This window comes from Aegilops tauschii, chromosome 3 (genome assembly GCF_002575655.3).
Source record: "Aegilops tauschii subsp. strangulata cultivar AL8/78 chromosome 3, Aet v6.0, whole genome shotgun sequence".
Classification (NCBI taxonomy): domain Eukaryota; kingdom Viridiplantae; phylum Streptophyta; class Magnoliopsida; order Poales; family Poaceae; genus Aegilops; species Aegilops tauschii.
In genome coordinates, this window is record NC_053037.3 from 396,805,699 (window position 1) to 396,827,031 (window position 21,333).

The window sequence follows — 21,333 nt, forward strand, 5'->3', positions numbered from 1 at the left end:
AGTTAATGATGATGATCATGAAACTTCAGATCAAGTTACTACCGAACCTCGTAGGTCAAACAGAATATGTTCCGCACCAGAGTGGTACGGTAATCCTATTCTAGGAGTCATATTACCAGACCATGACGAACCTACGAACTATGAGGAAGCGATGATGAGCCCAGATTCCGCGAAATGGTTTGAGGCCATGAAATCTGAGATGGGATCCATGTATAAGAACAAAGTATGGACTTTGATTGACTTGCCCGATGATCGATGAGCCATTGAATAAATGGATCTTCAAGAGGAAGACGGACGCTGATAGTAGTGTTACTATCTACAAAGCTTGAATTGTCACAAAAAGGTTTTCGACAAGTTGAAAGTGTTGACTACGATGAGATTTTCTCACTCGTATCGATGCTTAGAGTCTGTCCGAATCATGTTAGCAATTGCCGCATTTTATGAAATTTGGAAAATGGATGTCAAAACTGCATTCCTTAATGGATATCTCAAATAAGAGTTGTATATGATGCAACCAGAAGGTTTTGTCGATCCTAAAGGTGCTAACAAAGTGTGCAAGCTCCAGCGATCCATTTATGGACTGGTGCAAGCCTCTCGGAGTTGGAATATACGCTTTGATAGTGTGATCAAAGCATATGGTTTTATACAGACTTGTGGTGAAGCCTGTATTTACAAGAAAGTGAGTGGGAGCACTACAACCTTTCTGATAAGTATATGTGAATGACATATTGTTGATCAGAAATGATGTAGAATTTTCTGGAAAGCATAAAGGAGTGTTTGAAAGGAGTTTTTCAAAGAAAGACCTCGGTGAAGCTGCTTACATAGTGGGCATCAAGATCTATAGAGATAGATCAAGACGCTTGATAAGATTTTTCAATGAGTACATACCTTGGCAAGATTTTTGAAGTAAGTTAAAAATGGAACAGTCAAAGAAGGAGTTCTTGACTGTATTGCAAGGTGTAAAGTTGAGTAAGACTCAAAACACGACCATGGCAGAAAATAGAAAGAGAATGAAAGTCATTCCCTATGCCTCAGCCATAGGTTCTGTAAAGTATGCTATGCTGTGTACCAAACCTATTGTGTACCTTGCCATGAGTTTGACAAGGGGGTACGATATTGATCCAGGAGTGGATCACTTGGCAACGGTCAAAATTATCCTTAGAAGACTAAGGAAATATTTCTCGATTATGGAGGTGATAAAGAGTTCGTCGTAAAGAGTTACGTCTATGTAAGCTTTGACACCGATCTTGATGACTCCGAGTCTCGATCTTCATACATATTGAAAGTGGGAGCATTTAGCTAGAGTAGCTCCGTGCAGAACATTGTAGACATAGAAATTTTCAAAATACATATGGATCTGAATGTGGCAGACCCATTGACTAAACATCTCTCACAAGCAAAACATGATCACACTTTAGTGCTCTTGGGTGTTAATCACATAGCGATGTGAACTAGATTATTGACTCTAGTAAACCTTTTGAGTGTTGGTCACATGGCGATGTGAACTATGGGTGTTAATCACATGGTGATGTGAACTATTGGTGTTAAATCACATGACGACATGAACTAGATTATTGACTCTAGTGCAAGTGGGAGACTGAAGGAAATATGCCCTAGAGGCAGTAATAAAGTTGTTATTTGTATTTCCTTATATCATGATAAATGTTTATTATTCATGCTAGAATTGTATTAATCGGAAACTTGATACATGTGTGAATACATAGACAAAACAAAGTGTCCCCAGTATGCCTCTACTAGACTAGCTCGTTAACCAAAGATGGTTAAGTTTCCTGACCATAGACATGCGTTGTCATTTGATGAATGGGATCACATTATTAGGACAATGATGTGATGGACAAGACCCATCCGTTAGCTTAGCACTATGATCGTTTAGTTTATTGCTATTGCTTTCTCCATGACTTATAGATGTTCCTATGACTATGAGATTATGCAACTCCCGAATACCGGAGGAACACTTAGTGTGCTATCAAACATCACAACATAACTGGGTGATTATAAAGATGCTCTACAGGTGTCTCCGATGGTGTTTGTTGACTTGGCATAGATCGTGAAGGAAATATGCCGTAGAGGCAATAATAAAGTCATTATTTATTTCCTTATTTCCTGATAAATGTTTATTATTCATGCTAGAATTGTATTAACCGGAAACATAATACTTGTGTGAATACATAGACAAACAGAGTGTCACTAGTATGCCTCTACTTGACTAGCTCGTTGATCAAAGATGGTTATGTTTCCTAGCCATAGACATGAGTTGTTATGATTAACGGGATCACATCATTAGGAGAACGATGTGATTGACTTGACCCATTCTGTTAGCTTAGCACTTGATCATTTAGTATGTTGCTATTGCTTTCTTCATGACTTATACATGTTCCTATGACTATAAGATTATGCAACTCCCGTTTACCGGAGGAACACTTTGTGTGCTACCAAACGTCACAACATAACTGGGTGATTATAAAGGTGCTCTACAGGTGTCTCCGAAGGTACTTGTTGGGTTGGCGTATTTCGAGATTAGGATTTGTCACTCCGATTGTCGGAGAGGTATCTCTGGGCCCACTTGGTAAAGCACATCACTATAAGCCTTGCAAGCATTGCAACTAATGAGTTAGTTGCGGGATGATGTATTATAGAACGAGTAAAGAGACTTGCCGGTAACGAGATTGAACTAGCTATTGAGATACCGACGATCGAATCTCGGGCAAGTAACATACCGATGACAAAGGGAACAACATATGTTGTTATGCGGTCTGACCGATAAAGATCTTCGTAGAATATGTAGGAGCCAATATGGGCATCCAGGTCCCGCTATTGGTTATTGACTAGAGAGGTGTCTCGGTCATGTCTACATAGTTCTCGAACCCGTAGGGTCCACACGCTTAACGTTCGTTGACGATATAGTACTATGAGTTATGTATGTTGGTGACCGAATGTTGTTCGGAGTTTTGGATGAGATCACAGATATGACGAGGAACTCCGGAATGGTCCGGAAGTAAAGATTGATATATGGATAGTAGTGTTTGATCTCCGGAAAGGTTCTGGAATCTATCGGAAGGGGTTCCGGATGTTTCCCGAAATGTTTGGGCACAAGAACACTTTATCTGGGCCAAAGGGGAAAGCCCACGAGGTTTTTGGAAAGCGCAAAAGGAAGTTTTGCGGAGTCTAGGGCCAGACGCCAGGGTCCCTGGCGTCTGGGTCCAGACGCCAGGAACCCTGGCGTCTGGCCCTGGAGTCCGAGAAGGACTCTTGCCTTTCGGGTGAAACCGACTTTGTGGAGGCTTTTACTCCAAGTTTCGACCCCACGGCTCAACATATAAATAGAGGGGTAGGGCTAGCACCCAAGACAGATCAAGAAACACCAAGCCGTGTGCCGGCAACTCCGTCCCCTCTAGTTTATCCTCCGTCATAGTTTTCGTAGTGCTTAGGCAAAGCCCTGCGGAGATTGTTCTTCACGAACACCGTCACCACGCCGTCGTGCTGCCGGAACTCATCTACTACTTCGCCCCTCTTGCTGGATCGAGAAGGCGAGGACGTCACCGAGCCGAACGTGTGCAAAACTTGGAGGTGCCGTGCTTTCGGTACTTGGATCGGTCGGATCGTGAAGACGTAGGACTACATCAACCGCGTTGATATAACGCTTCCGCTTACGGTCTACGAGGGTACGTAGACAACACTCTCCCCTCTCGTTGCTATGCATCACCATGTTCTTGCGTGTGCATAGGAATTTTTTTGAAATTACTACGTTCCCCAACAGTGGCATCCGAGCCAGGTTTTATGCGTAGATGTCATATGCACGAGTAGAACACAAGTGAGTTGTGGGCGAGATAAGTCATACTGCTTACCAGCATGTCATACTTTTGTTCGGCGGTATTGTTGGATGAAGCGGCCCGGACCGACATTACGCGTACGCTTACGCGAGACTGGTTCTATCGACGTGCTTTGCACACAGGTGGCTGGCGGGTGTCAGTTTCTCCAACTTTAGTTGAACCGAGTGTGGCTACGCCCGGTCCTTGCGAAGGTTAAAACAGCACCAGCTTGACAAACTATCGTTGTGGTTTTGATGCGTAGGTAAGAACGGTTCTTGCTAAGCCCGTAGCAGCCACGTAAAAATTGCAACAACAAAGTAGAGGACGTCTAACTTGTTTTTGCAAGGCATGTTGTGATGTGATATGGTCAAGACATGATGCTAAATTTTATTGTATGAGATGATCATGTTTTGTAACCGAGTTATCGGCAACTGGCAGGAGCCATATGGTTGTCGCTTTATTGTACGCAATGCAAACGCCCTGTAATACTTTACTTTATCACTAAGCGGTAGCGATAGTCGTAGAAGCATAAGATTGGCGTGACGACAACGATGCTATGATGGAGATCAAGGCATCGCGTCGGTGACGATGGTGATCATGACAGTGCTTCGGAGATGGAGATCACAAGCACAAGATGATGATGGCCATATCATATCACTTATATTGATTGCATGTGATGTTTATCTTTTATGCATCTTATCTTGCTTTGATTGACGGTAGCATTATAAGATGATCTCTCACTAAATTATCAAGGTATAAGTGTTCTCACTTAGTATGCACCGTTGCGAAAGTTCTTCGTGCCGAGACACCACGTGATGATCGGGTGTGATAGGCTCTACGTTCAAATACAACGGGTGCAAAACAGTTGCACACGCGGAATACTCAGGTTAAGCTTGACGAGCCTAGCATAAACAGATATGGCCTCGGAACACTGAGACTGAAAGGTCGAGCATGAATCATATAGTAGATATGATCAACATAGTGATGTTCACCATTGAAACTACTCCATCTCACGTGATGATCGGACATGGTTTAGTTGATATGGATCACGTGATCACTTAGAAGATTAGAGGGATGTCTATCTAAGTGGGAGTTCTTAAGTAATATGATTAATTGAACTTAAATTTATCATGAACTTAGTCCTGGTAGTATTAGCATATCTATGTTGTAGATCAATAGCTCGCGTTTTGCTCCCCTGTTTTATTTTGATATGTTCCTAGAGAAAACTAAGTTGAAAAATGTTAGTAGCAATGATGCGGATTGGATCCGTGATCTGAGGATTATCCTCATTGCTGCACAGAAGAATTATGTCCTTGATGCACCGCTAGGTGACAGACCTATTGCAGGAGCAAATGCAGACGTTATGAACGTTTGACAAAGCTCGGTATGATAACTACTTGATAGTTTAGTGCACCATGCTTTACGGCTTAGAACCGGGACTTCAAAAATGTTTTGAACGCCACAGAGCATATAAGATGTTCCAATAATTTAAATTAGTATTTCATACTCATGCCCGTGTCGAGAGGTATGAGACCTCTGACAGTACTTTGCCTACAAGATGGAGGAGAATTGCTCAGCTAGTGAGCATGTGCTCAGAATGTCTGAGTACTACAATCACTTGAATCAAGTGGGAGTTAATCTTCCAGATAAGATAGTGATTGATAGAGCTCTCTAGTCACTATCACCAAGTTACTAGAACTTCGTGATGAACTATAATATGCAAGGGATAAACGGAAACGATTCCCAAGCTCTTCGTGATGCTGAAATCGACGAAGGTAGAAATCAAGAAAAGCATCAAGTGTTGATGGTTGACAAGACCACTAGTTTCAAGAAAAGGGCAAAGGGAAGAAGGGGAACTTCAAGAAGAATGGCAAGCAAGTTGCTACTCAAGTGAAGAAGCCCAAGTCTGTACCTAAGCCTGAGACTGAGTGCTTCTACTGCAAAGGAACTAGTCACTGGAAGCGGAACTGCCCCAAGTATTTGGCGGATAAGAAGGATGGCAAAGTGAACAAAGGTATATTTGATATACATGTTATTGATGTGTACTTTACTAGTGTTTATAGCAACCCCTAAGTATTTGATACTAGTTCAGTTGCTATGATTAGTAACTCGAAACGGGAGTTGCAGAATAAACAGAGACTAGTTAAGGGTGAAGTGATGATGTGTGTTGGAAGTGGTTCCAAGATTGACATGATCATCATCGCAGACTCCCTATACTTTCGGGATTAGTGTTGAACCTAAATAAGTGTTATTTGGTGTTTGCGTTGAGCATGAATATGATTTGATCATGTTTATTGCAATACAATTATTCATTTAAGTTAGAGAACAATTGTTGTTCTGTTTGCATGAATAAAACCTTCTATGGTCATACACACCAACGAAAATGATTTGTTGGATCTCGATCGTAGTGACACACATATTCATAATATTGAACTCAAAAAGATGCAGAGTTAATAAATGATAGTGCAACTTATTTGTGGCACTGCCGTTTAGGTCATATTGGTGTAAAACGCATGAAGAAACTCCATGCTGATGGGATTTTGGAATCACTTGATTATGAATCACTTGATGCTTGCGAACCATGCCTCATGGGTAAGATGACTAAGACTCCGTTCTCCGGAACAATGGAGCGAGCAACTGACTTATTGGAAATAATACATACTGATGTATGCGGTCCGATGAGTGTTAAGGCTCACGGCAAGTATCGTTATTTTCTGACCTTCACAGATGATTTGAGCAGATATGGGTATATCTACTTGATGAAACATAAGTCTGAAACATTTGAAAAGTTGAAAGAATTTCAGAGTGAAGTGGAAAATCATCGTGACAAGAAAATAAGGTTTCTACGATCTGACCGCGGAGACGAATATTTGAGTTACGAGTTTGGTCTTCAATTAAAACAATGTGGAATAGTTTCACAAATTCGTGCCACCTGGAACACCACAGCATAATGGTGTGTCCGAACATCATAACCGTACTTTATTGGATATAGTGCAATCTATGATGTCTCTTACCGATTTACCACTATCGTTTTGGGGTGATGCATTAGAGACAGCTGCATTCACGTTAAATAGGGCACTATCTAAATCCGTTGAGACGACACCATATGAACTGTGGTTTGACAAGAAACCAAAGTTGTCGTTTCTTAAAGTTTGGGATTGCAATGCTTATAAGAAAAAGTTTCATCCTGATAAGCTCAAACCCAAATCGGAGAAATGTGTCTTCATAGGATACCCAAAGGAGACTGTTGGGTACACCTTCTATCACAGATCCGAAGGCAAAACATTCGTTGCTAAGAATGGATCCTTTCTAGAGAAGGAGTTTCTCTCGAAAGAAGTGAGTGGGAGGAAAGTAGAACTTGATGAGGTAACCGTACCTGCTCCCATATTGGAAAGTAGTTCATCACAGAAACCGGTTCCTGTGACGTCTATACCAATTAGTGAGGAAGTTAATGATGATGATCATGAAACTTCAGATCAAGTTGTTACTGAACCTCGTAGGTCAACCAGGGTAAGATCCGCACCAGAGTGGTACGGTAATCCTATTCTGGAGGTCATGTTACTTGACCATGACGAACCTACGAACTATGAGGAAGCGATGATGAGCCCAGATTCCGCAAAATGGTTTGAGGCCATGAAATCTGAGATGGGATCCATGTATGAGAACAAAGTATGGACTTTGATTGACTTGCCCAAATGATCAGCGGGCCATTAAGATTAAATGGATCTTCAAGAGGAAGACGGACGCTGATAGTAGTGTTACTATCTACAAAGCTAGAATTGTCTCAAAAGGGTTTTCGACAAGTTCAAGGTGTTGACTACGATGAGAGTTTCTCACTCGTATCTATGCTTAAGTGTGTCCGAATCATGTTAGAAATTGCCGCATTTTATGAAATCTGGCAAATGGATAAGCAAAACTGCATTCCTTAATGGATTTATTAAAGAAGAGTTGTATATGATGCAACGAGAAGGTTTTGTCGATCCTAAAGGTGTTAACAAAATATGCAAGCTCCAGCGATCCATCTATGGACTGGTGCAAGCATCTCGGAGTTGGAATATACGCTTTGATAAGTTGATCAAAGCATATAGTTTTATACAGACTTGCGGTGAAGCCTGTGTTTACAAGAAAGTGAGTGGGAGCACTACAACATTTCTGATAAGTATATGTGAATGACATATTGTTGATCGGAAATAATGTAGAATTATTCTGCAAAGCATAAAGGAGTGTTTGAAAGGAGTTTTTCAAAGAAAGACCTAGGTGAAGCTGCTTACATATTGAGCATCAAGATCTATAGAGATAGATCAAGACGCTTGATAAGTTTTTTCAATGAGTACATACCTTGACAAGATTTTGAAGTAGTTCAAAATGGAACAGTCAAAGAAAGAGTTCTTGCCTGTGTTACAAGGTGTGAAATTGAGTAAGACTCAAAAGCCCGACCACGGCAGAAGATAGAAAGAGAATGAAAGTCATTCCCTATGCCTCAGCCATAGGTTCTATAAAGTATGCCATGCTGTGTACCAGATCTATTGTATACCCTACACTGTGTTTTGCAAGGGAGTACAATAGTGATTTAGGAGTAGATCACTGGACATCGGTCAAAATTATCCTTAGTGGAATAAGGATATGATTCTCGATTATGGAGGTGACAAAAGGTTCGTCGTAAAGGGTACGTCGATGTAAGTTTTGACACTGATCCAGATGACTCTAAGTCTCAATCTGGATACATATTGAGAGTGGGAGCAATTAGCTAGAGTAGCTCCGTGCAGAGTATTGTAGACATAGAATATTTGCAAAATACATACGGCTCTGAATGTGGCAGACCCGTTGACTAAACTTCTCTCACAAGCAAAACATGATCACACCTTAGTACTCTTTGGGTGTTAATGACATAGCAATGTGAACTAGATTATTGACTCTAGTAAACCCTTTGGGTGTTGGTCACATGACGATGTCAACTATGGGTGTTAATCACATGGTGATGTGAACTATTGATGTTAAATCACATGGCGATGTGATCTAGATTATTGACTCTAGTGCAAGTGGGAGACTGAAGGAAATATGCCCAAGAGGCAATAAAAAAGTTATTATTTATTTCCTTATTTCATGATAAATGTTTATTATTCATGCTAGAATTGTATTAACCGGAAACATAATACTTGTGTGAATACATAGACAAACAGAGTGTCACTAGTATGCCTCTACTTGACTAGCTCGTTGATCAAAGATGGTTATGTTTCCTAGCCATAGACATGAGTTGTTATTTGATTAACGGGATCACATCATTAGGAGAATGATGTGATTGACTTGACCCATTCCGTTAGCTTAGCACTTGATCGTTTAGTATTTGCTATTGCTTTCTTCATGACTTATACATGTTCCTATGACTATGAGATTATGCAACTCCCGTTTATCGGAGGAACACTTTGTGTGCTACCAAACGTCACAACGTAACTGGTTGATTATAAAGGTGCTCTACAGGTGTCTCCGAAGGTACTTGTTGGGTTAGCGTATTTCGAGATTAGGATTTGTCACTCCGATTGTCGGAGAGGTATCTCTGGGCCCACTTGGTAATGCACATCATTATAAGCCTTGCAAGCATTGCAACTAATGAGTTAGTTGCGGGATGATGTATTACAGAACGAGTAAAGAGACTTGCCGGTAACGAGATTGAACTAGCTATTGAGATACCAACGATCGAATCTCGGGCAAGTAACATACCGATGACAAAGGGAACAACGTATGTTGTTATGCGGTTTGACCGATAAAGATCTTCGTAGAATATGTAGGAGCCAATATGGGCATCCGGGTCCCGCTATTGGTTATTGTCCAGAGAGGTGTCTCGGTCATGTCTACATAGTTCTCGAACCCGCAGGGTCCGCACGCTTAACGTTCGTTGACGATATAGTACTATGAGTTATGTATGTTGGTGACCGAATGTTGTTTGGAGCTTTGGATGAGATCACGGATATGACGAGGAACTCCGGAATGGTCCGGAAGTAAAGATTGATATGTGGATAGTAGTGTTTGATCTCTGGAAAGCTTCCGGAATCCATCGGAAGGGGTTCCGGATGTTTCCCGAAATGTTTGGGCACAAGAACACTTAATCTGGGCCAAAGGGGAAAGCCCATGAGGTTTTTGGAAAGCGCAAAAGGAAGTTTTGCGGAGTCCAGGGGCCAGACGCCAGGAACCCTGGCGTCTGGCCCTGGAGTCCGAGAAGGACTCTTGCCTTTCGGGTGAAACCGACTTTGTGGAGGCTTTTACTCCAAGTTTCGACCCCAAGGCTCAACATATAAATAGAGCGGTAGGGCTAGCACCCAAGACAGATCAAGAAACACCAAGCCGTGTGCCGGCAACCCCGCCCCCTCTAGTTTATCCTACGTCATAGTTTTCGTAGTGCTTAGGCGAAGCCCTACGGAGATTGTTCTTCACGAACACCGTCACCACGCCGTCGTGCTGCCGGAACTCATCTACTACTTCGCCCCTCTTGCTGGATCGAGAAGGCGAGGACGTCACCGAGCCGAACATGTGCAGAACTCGTAGGTGCCGTGCTTTCGGTACTTGGATCGGTCGGATCGTGAAGACGTAAGACTACATCAACCGCGTTGATATAACGCTTCCGCTTACGGTCTACGAGGGTACGTAGACAACACTCTCCCCTCTCGTTGCTATGCATCACCATGTTCTTGCGTGTGCGTAGGATTTTTTTTGAAATTACTACGTTCCCCAACAGATCGAGATTAGGATTTGTCACTCCGTGTATCGGAGAGGTATCTCTGGGCCCTCTCGGTAATGCTCATCACTATAAGCCTTGAAAGCAATGTGACTAATGAGTTAGTTGCAGGATGATGCATTACGGAACGAGTAAATAGACTTGCCGGTAACGAGATTGAACTAGGTATGGTGATACCGACGATCGAACCTCGGGCAAGTAACATACCGATGACAAAGGAAACAACGTATGTTGTTATGCGGTTTGACCGATAAAGATCTTCGTAGAATATGTAGGAGCCAATATGAGCATCCAGGTTCCGCTATTGGTTATTGACCGGAGATGTGTCTCGGTCATGTCTACATAGTTTTCAAATCCGTAGGGTCCGCACGCTTAACATTTGATGACGATTTGTATTATGAATTTATGTTATTTGATGACCGAATGTTGTTCCGAGTCCCGGATGTGATCACGGACATGACGAGGAGTCTCGAAATGGTCGAGAGGTAAATATTGATATATTGGAAGGCTATATTCGGACATCGGAAAGGTTCCGAGTGATTCGGGTATTTTTTGGAGTACCAGAGAGTACGGGAATTCACCGGGGGAAGTAGTGGGCCTTAATGGGCCGTACGGGAAAGGAGAGAAGGGCCTCAAGGGGTGGCCGCGCCCCCCCATGGCAAGTCCGAATTGGACTAGGGAGGGGGCGGCGCCCCCACTCTTTCCTTCTCCCTCTCCTACTGCTTCCCTCTCTCCCCTCTTGGAAAAGGAAGGGGACTCCAACTAGGATTGGGAATCCTAGTTGGACCCCCCTATAGGCGCGCCCCTCCTAGGCCGGCCTCCTCCTCCTCCCTCCTTTATATACGTGGGCAGGGGGCACCCCAAAGGCACTCCAAGATTTGTCTTAGCCGTGTGCGGTGCCCCCTCCACAGTTACACACCTCGGTCATATCGTTGTAGTGCTTAGGCGAGGCCCTGTGCCGGTAACTTCATCGTCACCGTCACCACGCCGTCGTGCCGGAACTCTTCCTCGGCCTCAACTGGATCAAGAGTTCGAGGGACGTCACTGAGCTGAACGTGTGCAGATCGCGGAGGTGCCGTGCGTTCGGTACTTGGATCGGTTGGATCGCGAAGACGCTCGACTACATCAACCATGTTACTAAACGCTTCTGCTTTCGGTCTACGAGGGTACGTAGACACACTCTGCCCGCTCGTTGCTATGCTTCTCCTAGATAGATCTTGCGTGATCGTAGGCAAATTTTTTGATATACTACGTTCCCCAACAACATGACCAAGGAGACTACGAATACCTTTAATGTCTTTAGGACATGGCATTTTCTCAATTGCATCAACATTAGCTTCATCCACCTCAATACCTCGTTCGAAATTTTTATGCCCCAAGACAATGCCTTCATTAACCATAAAGAGTCACTTCTCCCAATTCAAGACAAGATTAGTTTGTTCACACCTCTGCAAAACTCGATCAAGGTTGCTTAAGCAATCATCAAAGAAGTTCCGTAGGCAGAAAAATCATCCATGAAAACCTCAACAATATTTTCACAAAAATCAGAGAATATAGCAGTCATACATCTTTGAAAGGTAGCAGGTGCATTACATAAACCAAAGGGCATACGTCTATAAGCATAAGTTCCAAAAGGGCAAGAAAAAGTGGTTTTCTCTAGATCAGGTTGTGAAACAGGTATTTGAGAAAAACCAAAATATCTATCAAGAAAACAAAAGTGTGTGTGCTTAGATAATCTTTCTAGCATTTGATCAATGAAAGGCAGAGGGTAATGATCTTTTCTAGTAGCTTTGTTTATTTCGTAAAATCAATTGCCATTCGATAGCCAGTCACCTTTCTTTGTGGGATAAGTTCATTTTTATCATTAGGAACAACAGTAATACCTCCTTTCTTAGGGACACAATGAACATGACTTACCCATCTACTATCAGCTATGGGATAGATTATACTTGCTTCTAGAAGCTTTAGTATTTCAGTTCTTACCACTTCTTTCATCTTAGGACTCAATCGTCGTTGGTGATCAACAACGGGTTTAGCATCAGGTTCCATATTAACCTTGTGCTCACAGAGAGTGGGACTAATGCCCTTAAGATCATCAAGAGTATATCCAATAGCAGCACAGTGCTTCCTCAGAATTTGTAATAATCTCTCTTCTTCGTGTTTTGTAAGGTTAGCACTAATAATAACATGATATATCTTTTTCTCATCAAGATAAGTATACTTTAGAGTGTCATGCAATTGTTTTAATTCAAATGCAGGATCATCTTTAGGTGGAGGAGGACCTCCTAGAGTTTCAATAGGCAAATTGTGTTTAAGGATAGGTTGTTGTTCAAAGAATATTTTATCTATTTCATTTCTTTCACACAAGTGCATATCATTTTCATGGTCTAGCAAAAATTATTCTAAAGGATCAGTAGGAGGTATGGCAATAGAAGCAAGATCAATCATTTCATCTTTACTAGGTGTTTATTTATCATGAGGTTGTCTACAAAACTTAGAGAAATTAAACTCATGAGACGCATCACCAAAATTAACATTGACAGTTTTTTATGGCAATCTATCTTAGCATTGACAGTGTTCAACAAAGGTCCAAAAATTATGGGAAAAAAGTCATTTTGTGGGGAACCAAGAACTAGAAAATCAGTAGGGTATTTTATTTCCCCACACAAGACTTCAACATGTCTAACAATCCCAAGTGGTGTGATGGTATCTCTATTAGTAAGTTTAATAGTAACATCTATGTCTTCTATTTCAGCGGGTGCTATGTCATTCATAATTTCTTGGCAAAGAGTAAAAGTAATAACACTCACACTAGCACCCAAATCACATAGGCCATGATAACAATGATCTCCTATTTTAATTGAGACAACAAGCATGCCAACAACATGTCTATGTTTATCTTTTTCATCGGGTTTGGCAATTCTAGCAGCTTCATCACAGAAGTAAATAACATGCCCATCAATATTATCGACCAAGAGATCTTTAACCATAGCAACACTAGGTTCTACTCTAATTTGTTCAAAGGGTTTAGGTGCCTTAATATTACTTCTGTGAACCACGTTAATACCTTAGCATGCTCCTTTATCCTAACAGGGAAATGTGTTTTTTCAATATAAGCAGTTGTAACTACTGGATCAACATTGTAAATGATAGTTTCATCTTTAGCTATGACCGGTTCTTTAATTTCTTCTTTAATAGGGAGATGATATTTAAACCACTTCTCCTTAGGGAGATCAACATGAGTAGCAAATGATTCATAAAAAGAGGCTACTATCTCAGAGTCAAGTCCATATTTAGTGCTAAACTTGTGAAAAGCATTGGTATTCATAAAAGACTTAACACAATTGAACTCAAGCTTAATACCTGACTCTTTACCTTCGTTGAGTTCCCATTTTCAGAGTTGCTTTTAATTCTTTCTAAAAGATCCCACTTGAATTCAATAGTCTTCTTCATAAAAGAACCAGCACAAGACGTATCGAGCATGGATTGATCATTGTGAGAAAGCCAAGCATACAATTTTTGAATAATAATTTCTCCCGAAAGCTCATGATTAGGGCATATATATAACATTGACTTAATCCTCCTCCAAGCTAGAGCGATACTTTCTCCTTCATGAGGCCAAAAATTATATATATAATTCCGATCACGATGAACTAGATGCATAGGATAAAACTTTTGGTGAAATTCCAATTTCAATTGATTCCAGTCCCAAGATCCAATATCATCGCATAGCCTATACCACGTCAATGCTTTTCCCCCCAAAGATAAAGGGAAAACCTTGTTCTTAACTTCATCTCTGCGTAAACCTGCAAGCTTAAATAATCCACAAATTTCATCCACATATATTAAATGCATATCGGGATGCTTTGTTCCGTCTCCTGCATAAGGATTAGCTAGCAGTTGATCTATCATACCTGAAGGAATTTCATAACTAATGTTTTCAGTAGGTGCAGTAGGTTGAGGGGCAACTCTTTGTGTTTCCGATCGAGGTGAAGATACCCCGAACAAACCCTTCAAAGGATTGTTTTCCATAATAACAAGTGACAATAATTTTTTCCTTACCGATTACACTTACCAAGAGCGCTTCACTCCTCGGCAACGGTGCCAGAAAAAAGTCTTGATGACCAACAAGTATAGGGGATCAATCATAGTCCTTTCGATAAGTAAGAGTGTTGAACCCAACGAAGAGTAGAAGGGCATGACAAGCAGTTATCAGCAAGGTAATTTCTACAAGCACTGAAATTGTCGGTAACAAGTAGTTTGATAGTAAAATAATTTGTAATGAGCAAGTAACGGTAACGATAAATAAAGTGCAGAAAGGTAGCCCAATCCTTTTTGTAGCAAAGTACATGCTGGAACGGTCTCTTATAATAAGCGAAGCGTTCTTGAGGGTCCACGAGAATTTCATCTAATCACTTTCATCATGTTGGTTTGATTCGCGTTCGCTACTTTGATAATTTGATATGTGGGTGGACCGGTGCTTGGGTACTGTTCTTACTTGAACAAGCCTCCCACTTATGATTAACCCTCTCGCAAGCATCCGCAACTATGAAAGAAGAATTAAAATAACAATCTAGCCATAGCATTAAACATATGGATCCAAATCAGCCCCTTCCAGAATAGCGCATAAACTAGGGTTTAAGCTTCTGTCACTCTAGCAACCCATCATCTAATAACTACTTCACAATACATTCCCTTAGGCCCAAAGATTATGAAGTGTCATGTAGTCGACGTTCACATAACACCACTAAGGGAATCACAACATACATATCATCAAAATATCGAACGGATAACAAATTCACATGATTACTTGCAACATGACTTCTCCGGTGGCCTCAAGAACAAGGGCAACTACTCACAAATAATATTTATGCTCAAGATCAGAGGGATATTAAATAGCATAATGGATGTGAACATATAATCTTCCACCAAATAAACCATCTGGCATCAACTACAAGATGTAATCGACACTACTAGTCACCCACAGGTACCAATCTGAGATTCCGGTACAAAGATTGAACACAAGAGATGAACCAGGGTTTTGAGATGAGATGATGCTGTTGAAGATGTTGATGAAGATTGGCCTCCCAAAGATGAGAGGGTTGTTGGTGATGACGATGGCTTCGATTCCCCCCTCCGTGAGGGAAGTTCCCCTGGCGGAATCGCTCCACCGAAGGGCAAAAGTGCTCTTGCCCAAGTTCCGCCTCGAGACGGCGGCGCTCCGTCCCGAAAGTCCTCTCCCTATTTTTTCTAGGTCAAAAGACCTTATATACCAGAAGATGGGCACCAGAGGTGGGTCAGGGTGCCCACTACCCCCTGGTGTCTTGTGGCCACATGGCTACCCCCTCTGGTAGTTCTTTTCTCCAATATTTTTTATTTATTCCAAAATAATTCTCCGTAAAATTTCAGCTCATTTGGAGATGTGCATAATAGGTATCTCTGACATAGCTTTTTCCGGTCCAGATTCCAGCTGCCGGCATTCTCCCTCTTTGTGTAAACCTGGCATATTATGAGAGAAAAGGCATTAGAATTACTCCACAAAGTGTTATAAAGTATAATAACACTATAAATAACAGTAGGAAAACATGATGCAAAATGCAAGGCGACTAGGCTAAAGCCTTCATTCTCTCGATCTTCGCCGGCGAGTCTGTGGATTCGCCTCCCTTCCGCTTGTTGATCTGGCGGCCCGTGGTGAGGAGGGGAATTCTGGTGCCTCGGCTCCGACCAATAGATAGGTGGCGTTTTACTCCTCACATGGGGGACACTCGAAGGGTTAACAACACTTCTTCTTTGAGTTACTCTTTGGGGCTCTGATCATCCTCAAGTTCGTTCGCCGGGACGGATTAGATGGAGCTTCAGCGTCGTTTCCTCCCAGCTCCTCGGAGCGGGGTGGTTAAGATTTATCGTCATGCGTACGCAACGACGAGATTAGGTGCTAGGTTCTTTAGATTGATTCAAGGATTCAAACAGTGATGAGTGGGGCTCTGGGCCCTAGTTCTTAGGGGCACGTGCACGTAGACTTTTCAGTTGTCATCGACAAGATTAGGCTGACTCCGGTGTGAGAGCCGCGGCAACGGTGCGTCGGCAGCTCGTTTTGGCGGCTGCCTGGTTGTTAGATAGTCCATGGACTTCAATGTATTTTTTATTACTTTTGAGGTGCTTTGTTCGGTCGATGAATCTTTGTGTAAATCTGATCATTTTAAAAAAAAAAACAATGGATCATGGAAAAAATAAAGCATTTTACTTAGGTATCAATTTTGCATACAATTTGTCTAATTTACATCTAGATGTTTTCTACGGATGTCACATTTAAACTCTCGCAATAAGGCAGTAACAAGAAACAAAAAAAAAGTTAGGATAAAAAAATAAACCATAAACATAGTGGATATCAGGTTAGATGTGTGATATAGTTATGTCACATCTAGATGGGTGCAAGACAGACCTTTTGCATATCACCATCACCGGTGGATGGTGCCTCAACTACAGGATATCTTCCAAGGAATTGACCCCGCTCTGAGTGGCATTGCTCACTAGCATGGCGCTCCGAGGTCAAACGAGTGACCTCCAACTCCAACATCCCATGCCGCAGCACTCCAGTACTGAGCACCGGCAGATAGCCCCCCCTCCTACGCTGCCATGGCACGACGCTCCCGTCCTCTCCCTCCCGAAGTCATGACAGCGGAGCCGAGCAGAGCATCTCCATCCGCCGCCATTACTCCTCGGCCCGTGCCACTTCTCCGGCAATAAATGCAGCCGCTGGCGCCGTCCAGCCACCACCACCAGATCTAGCGCCCCCTCGCCGCGACGGGACGAGAAGGAAACGAAGAAAAATCACCACGCCACCATCCACATTTACTCCCACCCCACCAGGACTCGACTCTAGCTAGTCGCTCGATCGACCCACCCCATCCCCACCCCACACGCGCACGCCACCGATGCCATTCCTCCACTTCCCCGCTGCAAAATCATCTCGGCCGCCGCCGCCGCCGTTACCGCTACCGTCGCCATGACGACACCGTCCCTCCTCTCCTCGCTCGCCACGCTCGGCCTCGGCTACTCCATCGCCATCGCGCTTGGCTTCCTCGTCCTCCTCGCTTCCGTCCTGCTCGCCTCCTACTTCTGCTTCCGACACGGCGAGGGCGCGGGCGGCCACTTCGCCGGCGCCATCACGCCCACGTCCAGCTCCAGCCACCTCTCCATCACCGTGCCGCGCGTGCTGTTCGTCGCCGAGGGGTCCGAGTCCCCCGAGGCCTACTCCTCGGCAGCCGCGGCCGCCTCGTCGCCAGTCGGGCTCGACCCGGCTGCCATCGCGTCGTATCCCAAGGCCCCCTTCTCCGGGGCCGCGGGCGGCGACGCCATGTGTTCGATCTGCCTCTCCGAGTACATGGACGGCGAGATGCTACGGCTGATGCCCGAGTGCAGGCACAGGTTCCACGTCATGTGCCTCGACGCCTGGCTGCGCAGGAGCGCGTCGTGCCCCGTTTGCAGGTCGTCCCCAATCCCCACGCCCGTCACCACGCCGCTCGCGACGCCACTCTCGGAGCTCGTCCCGCTCTCGCAATACGCCGCTGACCGGCGGCGCAGCAGGTGACGGATACTCTACATGGGTGCACCTCGCTGACGCTGCTCTTCATTGTTACTCCTCTTTTTTTCTTTTTGCGTTGAAGGGTTCTGTAAATTTGTCGATTGTTTGATTGGTAAGGACACATGAGGAGTTTTAGGTGCTAGTACGACTGGTGGTGTGCTTAGGATTTGTAAAGAGTTGCTTGGTTCCCATTACTATTACTTCGAGAAAATTTTGTAATGTAGAAGTAGATGATGGGTTTCTTGAAAAAAATTTAGATGTTGGAGCAAGGCATAGTTGTGAATACAGTGTTGCTGGTTTGCCTTATCGTGAAATGTGTTATGATTAGTATTGGCTACTGCTACATAAGGTTTACTTTGCATTTCATTTTTCTATTGTGATCATGATGTGGTCGCTTTGATTGTATGAACTAGATATCTTGAAGATTTGTCTAGTGTTTTCTGTCTCGTTGCAATGTTTTTATTTTCTTATCTTTTTTTTCTAACAACTACTTCTAGCATGAAGAAACCCTTGCATGGCTTCGTCTTCCATGGCCTTACCTCCATGGAGGCGTGGTAGGCCCATGCCTTCGGGAGGGCCCCTGTTTTGTTTTTAGGTGTTCTTTTGTGTTTGTTTAGAGCATCTACACACAGTCAAAAAAGAGCGACCCAACTGGGCCCCCACTTCATCCCTAAACGTCCGGATCGACGGGTGTACCTCAAACCCATCTCAAATCTAGAGACAATATGAGGGCGACCGGTCACACCCGGACGCTCCCGCTCTGACGTGGCGTACAAGAGCAAACCCCACCTGCAGCTTCACATTCATGTTTCTGTGCTGTGCATGCCCTCTCCATGAACCCGAGCTAGCCGCGCTGGTGCCGAAGCAGGCTGGCGTCGGGGAGGGAAGCCGTCCGAGCTAGGCGCGCTAGTGACGGAGCACATCCGCGTCGGTGCCGGAGCTCGCCCGCGCCGCGCCGCGCTAGAGACCGAGCTCCCACAGCTCACCCGCGTCGTGCCGCGCTGAAGTCGGAGCTCACGCCGCGAGCCAGGTTTCATGGTGCCATGCCACAACATCTTGGTGCCATGCCATGACATCAAGCAAGGTTTCATGTAATTCTTATCATTTTTGAATTTTTGGGAATTTAAAAGCCATGGTTATCATGTTTGTATCCAAGCCGTGACACCAATATCTTTGAAAATTCCTTCTAATTTACTGCACAGGGCAGTAGCTTGCACTCAAGGACACAAATATGAATTTCCAACCAATGATGGTTTGGTGTTGCATTTACATGTAGTTCAAATTTGAATTACGACCATTATATGGCTAGAAACTCACTTAATGTCTTAAAAAATTCAAATGAACCTTCAAAATTTCCAAATTTTGACATGACAGTTGTATTAGTGCATGTTAACGATACAAACAAAATTGTACAATTTTCATCACCATCCATTGCCACTTTACTCCAAATTAGTCTTTCACGGCTAATAAAAAATGAACTACATCGCACACAGTTGGTTATAGGAACCGTTTGTGATGAAAATTTGTGGATCTTTTTATGTCTTCCTCCATAAGGTTCGCCGGATTCGTCTGTTCAAGCGCCGTTCAGCCCCGAATCCTCGAGTCCCCGATACCCATTTCCCAACCGCTTCATGCAAAGAATGACGCCGTGGAGACACTTCGTGTGAGGGCCCATACGGTCGTCGGGTCCGCCTCCGCCAAGAGCATTGCCTCCTACGCCGAGAGCGCGGCTGCATCCATCGAGAGGGCGTCTGCGGCAGCCGAGACGGCTGCAGGGGCTGCTGCGACGGCGGCTGCAAACGCTGAGAGCACTCGAGCAGCCGTCCGTGTCGTGGAGGTCGCACTGGCCTGGGTCGAGGCCATCCACCATTACTAGGGAAAACCTTATACACAGAGGTATAGCAGTAGCGCTGGTCAAAACTAAGCGCTACTGCTACTTAGTAGTAGCGCTCGTCACAAAAGCACGTTACAACTATAGTTGTAGCAGTAGCGCGTCTGTGCAAAAAAGCGCTACTACTATAATTCCCACACTGTTGCCGGTAGGCTAGAAATAGTAGTAGCGAGCCTGTGTGAAACACGCTATTGCTAAGTGCGTTGTCGCAGCGCGTTTCTATGGTAGAGCGCTACTGCTAAGAAAAAGAAAATAAGTAGAAAAATAAATAGAAAAATAAATGAAAATGAAATAAATAGAAAAAGGAGAAATGAAAAAAAAGAAAAACAAAAGAAAAAGAAAAATAGAGGAGAAAGGCATAGCAGTAGCGCTTGTTCTCACAAAGCGCTATAGCTACTTTAGTAGTAGCGCTTTTCTGGTCTTGCGCTATAGCTAAGTTTCTTAGATAAAAGGAAAAGAAAAAGGAAAATAAATAGATATGTCCTGTAGCAGTAGCGCGTTTTAGCGGAAAGCGTTATAGCTAACTTAGCTATAGCGCGTTTTCCTTACCAGCGCTACTGCTAGTTTGATTTAACCATGCGCGGGCTCAAAATTTTGCTAAGTCCTTTTCCCCCCTCTCCCCTTCTCACCCACTCGATCTGTCGCCGCTGTCGACCGCCCTGCGCCCGAGCCGCACGCCCCCGGAGCTACCCTCGTCCGCTCCTTGCCGCCCCTGCTCCCTCGTTGCCCTGCCTCCGTCGCCGTCACCGGAGCCGCGCACCATCGCCGCCACCAGAGCCGCGCACCCCAGAGCCACCCTCGTCCGCTCCTCGCCGCCCCTGCCTCCTCGCAACCGTTCCCCCAAGCCACCCTCAACGCCCTCCTCTCTGTAAGCCCCACCCCTCCTCTCTAGGTTAATTAACTTAGGTGAATTTAGTTATGAACCCTAGGAATTAGCAGTAGTGGTACTAGTAGATGTTAATTAGATTAACTTATGTTAATTAGGTTAGGGCAGTAGAGCAGCAACATATAACAGGACCCTAGGAATGAACTTAGGTTAGTTAGGTTAGGACAGTAGTGGTACTAGTAGATGTTAATTAGATGTTTTTTAGTTAGGGAAGCAGGGTTTTACTAGGTTAATTAGGTGAAGTTAAATGAATGACCTAAATGAATGAAATTAGTAGTTAACTGAATTTTTAGGACAAATTTGTACATGCTTAAGTACTTAACTAAATATTATTTTTAGGACAAACTTGTATATGCTTAAGTAGTTAAGTAAATATATTATAAGGTTGTATATATAGTTGCTTAAGTACTT

General features: G+C 43.7%; 1 protein-coding gene across 1 annotated transcript; it reads left to right on the top strand.

The window, feature by feature from the left end:
- Positions 1-17,138: 17,138 nt before the first annotated feature.
- Positions 17,139-18,451, top strand: LOC109778670 (RING-H2 finger protein ATL67-like). The gene has a single exon (XM_020337229.4). The coding sequence runs from the start codon at positions 17,567-17,569 to the stop codon at positions 18,149-18,151; it is 585 nt and encodes a 194-aa protein (XP_020192818.1). The 5' UTR covers positions 17,139-17,566; the 3' UTR covers positions 18,152-18,451.
- Positions 18,452-21,333: the final 2,882 nt, after the last annotated feature.

Excerpts from the sequence above, each read along its gene's own strand:
- LOC109778670 (XM_020337229.4), top strand. The coding sequence starts at position 17,567 with ATGACGACACCGTCCCTCCTCTCCTCGCTCGCCACGCTCGGCCTCGGC.